The sequence below is a fragment of the Ruditapes philippinarum genome, unplaced genomic scaffold, assembly GCF_026571515.1.
Source record: "Ruditapes philippinarum isolate M1 unplaced genomic scaffold, ASM2657151v2 ctg1631_1_1_1_1, whole genome shotgun sequence".
Lineage (NCBI taxonomy): Eukaryota > Metazoa > Mollusca > Bivalvia > Venerida > Veneridae > Ruditapes > Ruditapes philippinarum.
Genome location: NW_026860481.1, coordinates 515,778 through 524,590, shown reverse-complemented (window position 1 = coordinate 524,590; position 8,813 = coordinate 515,778). Strand labels below are relative to the sequence as shown.

Here is an 8,813-nt window from a genome sequence, read left to right as displayed (position 1 = left end):
TACCGATATTTCAGGGTATGACAGATTTCATTCTTCAACGATACCAATAGCAAGTGTTGCACAAATATAAGTAATTTTAATAAGCTTTAATATTCATACACCAATAGACAGTGTTATTCCAAAGAACGTTAAACCTTCGGCAACCATGGATGTATCCGAATTTTACTGTAACTAGGACTGTCTTGCACAATAGAGATAACATGCGTGTATATATAAGAATAGTAAATAAATGTGACATTTAAAACGTTGTTTATATTCTTGCAACAATCATGTTGGGAATCCTGCTCTTGTTGGCATCTTCGTTGGCTTTGGCAACAACCCTCGAATTTACTGACTGTGGTGAGACAACTTTAAATAGTCTTCATCTTAATATTAATTATAGATATATTTGGAAAAGACTAATTGATAAAATTATATTTATCAACAAATCATAATAATAAAATAAAAAATGCATAACTGAATCGCGATCGCTTGGTGTTTTCAGAAATTAACATATTCTACAGAAATTTCCATTTTTTTTGTGTATTGCAATTGTGACGTAATTTAAGAGACTACTTCGTACATCATTATTAAAAAGGTTAAAGCTGTATGACACGTTTGAGTGATTAAGTGAACTGTTTTATTCCTTTTACTAAAGAATAAAAGGATCGGTAGCTTTTATGAAACTGTTCTTGGAACGGGTCACAAACAGGTATACGAATCCATTTTTGAAACAATGTGCTGAAGTATTTATATGTTTCCAAAGATTGGTTTTGTTTTAACATCGTACAACTTGGACTATGACATAGTTGAAATGAAACATGGTGATTTTCTCTACATTTCAAAGTGATTCATAGACACATAGTATATGGCCCTGTTAGGCAAGGAATACAAACTTATTTAGACATGAATATTATTTTAGCATCTTTAATAAGCGCAAACGAAAAACTCAAATAAATCACAAAATGAATATGTATGAGCACGTTGGCTAAGAGGCGAGTATAAGGGTTATTTGTTTCCACGGCGAATTCAGAGTTCATGTGGAATTAGTAGTTGGTTTCTTACTTTTCTTACTGATTCATGGGAACGACATTTGGAAATGAGAAACGCATATTTAAAAAATAATAATAATTAAAGAAAGAATAGGAACCGTACATTAAGATAAAAGAGAAATACATGTCAGCAATGCCGAGAGAGTCCCAAAACGACTGGTTAATGCTGTTACAAACATATATATATATATATATTGTTGTTGTAAGTATCTCATTTCGATTGCCTCTTTCTTGATATGTATCGTTGTTTTATGTTTATATCCAACCATATATTTCTTAAATGTCCTTACTAAAAATGAAATAGTTTATTATGGAAGGTAAGTAATAAATTATTACTAATAATGTTGATACATGTAGTATATAGTATCAAAGATGGCAAAGAGCGAAACAACTATATAATGATGTGGTTTGTAATTTTAAGATACATGAAATGAAATTTAATTTTTCTAGAACATTTTTTTCATGACAGAAATGTCAATAATTAATCATACATTTTATTTATCTTTATCATTTATTATTTGAAATATTTAAGTGAAATATGCCAATTCTCAAAATAGATTTGAACTATCTATGATCAATTTGATACTCTTATTACACGCTGTACTTGCAAATTAAGTTTATCATTAAAGTTTAATGAAATTAAAATATTTCCATATATTTCAGCAACCGATAAAACCGCCACACTCCTGACTGTTCGTTCCCTAGATATATCTCCAGCAGTAATTCCGTTTCCGGGACAAATTCAAATCAGCACTTACATATCCATTAACCACCCAATAACTCACTTCTTTGTTGATACTGTTCTTGAAATACAGACATTGGGAGTTTGGACGAAAATACCATGCATAGGATCAACAAGCATTGGGTCATGGTAAGTAAAAGCTATTATATACTATTTTTATAATGTTCTTTTTATGCAATCTATCCAAATATTTCAAAGCAATTACTTTAAAAAGTCCCCTTTTCCCATTTTATATATCACAAATGTATTTGCTTTTTGAAAATACAGTAAAATATAACTATCCTCTGTAATAAACATGCATATTTAGTTTTAAAATGCCCTTTTAACGTCAAATAGACGTATCAGATAATAATGCTAATTAATCAAGTAAACTGAGATTTTATTTTTGATGGAGAACACTAAATTAAAACAAATTAACACGTATTCCCCTACAAATCGAAGTCCTTACGATGAAAAACGCTGAATGAACCTAATATATCATAGACCTCTCGAACCATATAATTCTATAGACATTCTGATAATGTAAACTGAATTCACTAAAACAAAGTCATTAGATCTACACTATGACCATTTTGCAAGTTCAATCTATTTCATTCCATGTTATTCGCAAAATGAGTCATATTTCTATAGTAACAACCGTATGACATGTATGAAGGGAGAAATTAATAATCGTCATTTTCTGGGCATCTTACAAAGAGTAGAAAATAGTTTAGGATTTTACAGGCACGCATATATACATTTGTTCAAAAAGGCAATACTTCCTTATAAAATGGGGACATTTAAAATGTCTAAATGCACATCCATATGCTACAAGAAGTTTTCAATAAAATCCAACACAAATGGAATTTTAAGTTTTGTACCTTAATTGTTCTACTCTGGTGCCATGTTGAGGTCTACCTTTACCATAATTCTTGAATGTCGCCATATCACAAGTATAATATTGGTGTGATGAATAAAAATTATAATTATAATAAAAATTACTTCGGTCAATGTCAATACCAACGGACGGGTGCTTGACACTTTAACTCGAGCAGCCGTTAGACATTTACAAACGTGCAGTTTAATGGAGCAACTATCATTTTTATTATTTACATAATCATTATAATTATTTCCATTATCATCATTTATTTATTAACGATGATGGTGATAATACATTATAATTATTTCCATTATCATCATTTATTTATTAACGATGATGGTGATAATAACAATAATAATTATGACAATGAATATGATAATCACCATTATCATTATTATAATTATTCCTATTATTACTATTATCATTATAAAAAAGTTCATGTTATTACAACGTATACTAAATATGAAAAGTGTGAAATAATGTAGGAAAAGAGACAACGTCCTTAAAGCGTTCACCTTGGTTAAAACGAAAAAAATATCAGCCAAATACAAGGCATTCTTAATTAAGAAGAATGTTATAATTTGAGTATGTTTAGAATTTAATTTTATTTTTTATTTTTACAGCCAAAACTTTGATTTTAGAACTTTATTGGAAAATATGCACAATGGTACATCAGTCATATCCAATAGTTTTGGTCAGCAACTTAGTGCAATTCTGCTGAAGGCATTAGGGTACAAAGCGCGTTTTCCTTTATATCCAAAGGACGTCATAATTTGTCACGAGCCTCTCACTTTAAACGTTCCAACAGGCATTTTAAAACTGATTTTCCAAGTAAGTATATTAATATTTGGTCCATGTTGACAAGATATTGTGGTATCCGTTGCCGAGTGGTTAAGGTATTTGATTTTTCAAACCACTAGTCCCTCAACGTTTTGAATGTTGTCAAGGTCTTGAATTCATTCCTGTGTTGAAGGTATATTAAAATAAGGGTTTATTTCATGTGCCCGTGCGTGCCTGTAATTATGCACGGTGGGGTACCTGAGGTGATCCTGCACAAGTAATTATGGTGTGACGAACAATCCACCTAAAATATGAAAGAATATATAAATCCGAAATGCTCTCTATGTCTGTAATCACATGTTCGTGATTAAAAAGTTTGTGTGTGTTTGTTCATTTTGTATGCAGGTTCATCTGTTTGTACATATTATATTGCGTTTTATCTTGCGTACCATATACACTTAACAAATGTTATAAGTGTGCATGTATAAACATTATATAATGTGAGTCAATATTGACCTTATCATGCTGAAATTTTCCACAAATACAGTTGAAGGACATGGTATGATATTCCAGTAATTTAATTTCATAACAAACACAAATTCAACTCACATGCCCAATAAATGTGATGGTGCGTAAGAACTAAATGTCACAAAAATTATTACATCTGTGATTTTTGTTCTAAATCAACGTATGCCTACCTTGACTTAAAAAGCAACACAGCAGTTTGATTTATCATTTTAAGCATGGTTTTGTGGTATTATTTAGTTTTAAGAAATCTTGGTTTGTTACTAGGCGATTGTCTGAAATTTGTAATCCACAGGGACGTTCAGGAAAACTGCTGTTACTAACAATATGTTCATTAACGGTTATCCCAGTGCCAATCACCACCAATATGATGAACCTCATACTAAGGTTTTATCAATGTCTAAAGAACAACATATGATTGCAGTTTCTACAGGATGCCATATAACAGATACACACGTCCAAAGCGCCAACAATCTTTCTCAACATAAGCTAATGGAATATCACCAAAATTTCTAGCTATACTTAAATGCAATAGAAACTATACGGTGTGAAATGAACACCCTCATAAGAAGTGTTGGTGCAGTGCCGCATACCATCGCCTACAAATATGCGAAAATTGTCCAATAATGAATAAATAAACTCCACTATAATGAAAAATATTGATTCACATCCATACGACAACATTTAAGCCAAGCTGTGATCAACAGTCAGGACAGGCATACAATACTAGAATAATTTTCAAAGATACATTTATTTTGTGACATTTGCTTATAACGCAATATCACATTTATTCGGCATGTTCATCAAATTTGTGTTTCTTATGAAATTTAATAATTGGAATATTATATCATGTCTCTCAACTGTATTTATTGAAAACTTCAGCAATATGTTACAAAAATTGGCACACATATGACACCATTTATTCCTGCACACTTATAAAATTTGTTAAGTGTATTATGTAAAATTTGATTATAACTAGCTAATAAGTGAACATTATTTTCGTTGGCATTCATGATGTTTTTTACTGATTTCGAAAAAGACACAAAGGCATTAGTTTTATCAAACACAATACACAAATAGTTTTATTTCCTTCCTTTCCTTTGTATGAAAAAAGAGGGTTTGCATTTTCTAGTTGGGTGGTTTTGAATAATGTTGAATCACCCTTAGGATATGTTGCCTGCTTTTTAACTTGTCTTTTGACGTCTTATCATTGTTTTCTCGTTTAGGGCACACGCTTTTTATTACTTGGGGACCATACGCCGCTTGTCATGGAATGGCACGGAAGTGTCACATTGAAGTTCCATGATAACCTCCGTATGAACACATTTGCGGATGTTTCTAAATTCAAAATTTTACCATTTCATGTTTTAATGTTGAATTCTGCTTAAGCCGGTGCTAGGGGGCGTGGGCAGTAGTTTGCACTTGACAGTACCGTCCATGAACAGGCTCAATCAAACCGAGCCTGCAACATTTTCAATTTTGCCGTGTTGGGCTTTCTTTAGGGATTCTTATTTTCTCTATTTTATACATGCATACGTATTTTTTGCAGAATGGAAGAACTTACAGAGTGACAATTTCTGTTAAAGACGACCCGACCATTCGGAGCAACCTTGGTTGTATTCAATTTAAGTTTCAATTAGCGCAAAAAGTTGACCCTTACCTGGTCGGATAAGACCTTGAGAAGAAAGAAGAAAGAATTTGTACATACACACATTGATTTATGTCTGGTAATCAAAACTTCAAGCGACATAATGTTCATTTTATTGTCTAGTTGAGCTTAATTGACTGTATAAATTTTCAAAGGAATAGTTAGTTAAATGCTTATTGACCGACAGTTGATATTTTAATATGATTAGGATATGAAACTGCCTGGAGAAAATGAGCTTAACAGAAATATCAATATCAAGTTCGCTTGTGTATCAAAATGTAATGATTTCTACTTACCAAAATATTTTGTACGTGCATATTGCCTACACATTTGTTTTGATAAAAAAAAAATCAAATGCGTGACATTTTTAACAATCATCATCTTATCATTTCACTATTTTACTTTTTTAATGTATCAAAAGATTCTAGGAAATAGCTTTAAACCATTTAGTAAAAGGAAAAATAACTTATAACAAACTTGTCTTTAATAAAGTTATGAAGTGAATTATTGTTTTAGATTCAATTGTTTGATTTTATTTTCAATTGATTTCTAGCGGTGCGACGATATAGCGATTTACAGCGTCAGGCCATACGCAATTTTGTTATCATAATAATAAAAACAAAAATTGCATTGATGCAAAGCATCAAAGACGACGCCAAAATATATTTGATCAAGACCTGCACATAAATACTTAACAGAAGATGTGTACTTTATACCAGTACCTATACATGTGACCTGGAGGCTTTTGAAACTTGAACCCAAACGTATAGACTTTGTCTTGCCAAGATGAAAAGACAATTTAGTCAATTAACCAATCACTAAAATTCTCATTCCAAATGAGAGGATTTCTTCAGGGTACCTGAGTCATCAGCATATAATGAAAATGCTTATTGCTTAGGGTTGCAGACATGTCCTTGACATATATTAGACATAAAAGAGGACCTAAAATGAACCCCCTGTCAGCTGCTGTCTGTCAAAGATAAGACTTGAACCATGTAAGAATGTCATTATCTATGGCAGATACTTGAAGTTTCATGTGCATAATAGCGTGATCAACTGTATCAAATACCTTTTGTAGATCTAAAAGTATCAAACATACTGCTTTGTCCATTTCAAATTTTATACAATCTGTTAAATTAATAAAACATGTGTCAGTTTAAAAAACACTTCTAAATTTACCCTGACTGAAACTGCCTGACCATGACTCGAACTCATAAATGTCAGAAGACCAACTGAGCTATCCGGCCGGCTACACATTATCTCTTTAGTAATGAACAGTTCTAGACAACCATAACATATTCACCCACTAAATTGATATTTGTCCTAGAATTTCTGATGTTTACAGAGCATAGAGAATTAAACTCTGGTTTATATGAGAAAATGTGCAGCCTGACCAAAGCTCGAGCCTGTGACCCATATAATAATGTACCGCGGCTGTAGCGATTGGGCTATCTGGCCGTCTACAGATTTTTTATCACCTAAATAGTGAACAGTTCTAAACCGTGACAGATGCATTTAGATATTTTAATTAATAGGTAGATTAATTCTTAATTAATACAAATAAGAAAAAGAAAAACTTACATACCTATTGTCTTAATTAAAATAACAATTTATATGTTTTATTTTTTTTTTTTTGCTAAAGAAGGGCGTAGACAGTTATTGGTTGTGCCATTATTTGTATCAGGTCAGTTTAAAAGTGAATATAACTGAACTAATACATGTGCAATATCTTATTCTTTGTACAGATAAAAAAGACTAACCTTTATTTCTAGATACGAAATTTTATGAAGGCTAATTTGTGCCATGCTGTATTTTGCATCAGAGGGCACCGGGCGTTAACATAAAAATACAACAAACAAACCACTTTCTGGTATATTTATGTTTCCATGTGGCGCCCGGTTACTTTTTGTATTCCGTCGGTTTTCGTGTGGCACAAATCACCCACTATAAAATTTAGTGTACAAATTATTCACTTGCAAGCAACAATTTACTCTATGAAAAGTCTGTAGTCGGGTTTACTCTGCCCGATACCTGTAGGTTGAGACCGGTGTCCCTCTATTACAAAAATATAAGACAGGAGCTGTCCTTTTCAAAATATGCATATGTTAGAAAAAATTAGAATTACAATTCATAATATGATATTTTTGAAACTTTATAATTTATATTGCTTGATCCAAGTTTAAGGACATTTTTTTCCCTTAACAGACCAGTACTGGCCTACTAGAGTGTGGAATAATATCTATATTGTCATGCAACCATCCGGTGGATTTACACCATGGACCCTGTCATCAGTACTAATGAACACTATTTTAACCTCAAGTCTAGATAGGTCATTATGTTACCTGCCGAAACTCGCAAATTCAGAAAATAAGCCTCAACATCCAGACTAAGTCACCCTTTACAATATTCCTCTTACTCCATCATAGATACTATTATTAGCCAGCAAACCTATAACATGTAGACTTATCAATACATGTATTATCATTTATATTTTAATGCAATAGAATAGAGAAAATAAGAATCCCTAAAGAAAGCCCAACACGACAAAATTGAAAATGTTGCAGGCTCGGTGTGATTGAGCCTGTTCATGGACGGTACTGTTTAGTGCAAAGTACCGTCCTCGCCCCCTGCACGGTTAGTGGTCAGTTCTACAGAGACTCCTGCTTGGTACACGTCGTTAACTACATTAAAATTCAAAATGATGTTTTATTTGTTATAATTAAGAGGCATGTCTGAACTGTTTCCGTTGTTCAGTATTTCTAGGAATAGTCGGGGTATTTCAATGTTAACGTATTGACTAGGCTACGGAAACACGTTTCCTCCTGTTTTTAAAAAATAATGAAAAGAAAAGATAGGGGTTTTTCGTGGGCGGCCCGTATTCTGATGAAGAAATATACGGTTGAATTTTCGATTTCTGTCATGATTGAAAACATTCTCTAGCTTTGCTTTAGAGGTTTTATCAGATTATTAACATGACGCCAATCGCATTTTCGATTGTAGCATGCTTATATATATATCTAATAGAATACACATGATTAATGAGGGATTTATTCTTTGTTTATAAAATTATATTGTAATAGAAAAGTATTATTGTAATTACGATTGTCTTCTTCTCATTTGTCTACCAATAAATACGTGTTTCGCCTTGCAGTTGTTGTTGTTGTTGTTTTGGATAGTGCCTGTTGAGACAGTTATTTTATAGCCTGTAAAGCACACTGCCAATAACCA

General features: G+C 32.1%; 1 protein-coding gene across 1 annotated transcript; it reads left to right on the top strand.

Moving 5' to 3' along the window:
- The first annotated feature begins 212 nt into the window (after positions 1 to 212).
- Positions 213 to 8,276, top strand: LOC132760259 (uncharacterized). Its single transcript, XM_060752202.1, has 4 exons — positions 213 to 339; positions 1,695 to 1,902; positions 3,256 to 3,463; positions 5,487 to 8,276. The coding sequence occupies exons 1-4, from the start codon at positions 270 to 272 to the stop codon at positions 5,607 to 5,609; spliced, it is 609 nt and encodes a 202-aa protein (XP_060608185.1). The 5' UTR covers positions 213 to 269; the 3' UTR covers positions 5,610 to 8,276.
- Positions 8,277 to 8,813: the final 537 nt, after the last annotated feature.

Bases quoted from the DNA above. Each gene is read 5' to 3' on its own strand.
- LOC132760259 (XM_060752202.1), top strand. From the start codon at position 270: ATGTTGGGAATCCTGCTCTTGTTGGCATCTTCGTTGGCTTTGGCAACA. The intron at 340-1,694 runs GTGAGACAACTT...CATATATTTCAG, and splicing joins CCTCGAATTTACTGACTGTG to CAACCGATAAAACCGCCACA. The intron at 1,903-3,255 runs GTAAGTAAAAGC...TTATTTTTACAG, and splicing joins TCAACAAGCATTGGGTCATG to CCAAAACTTTGATTTTAGAA.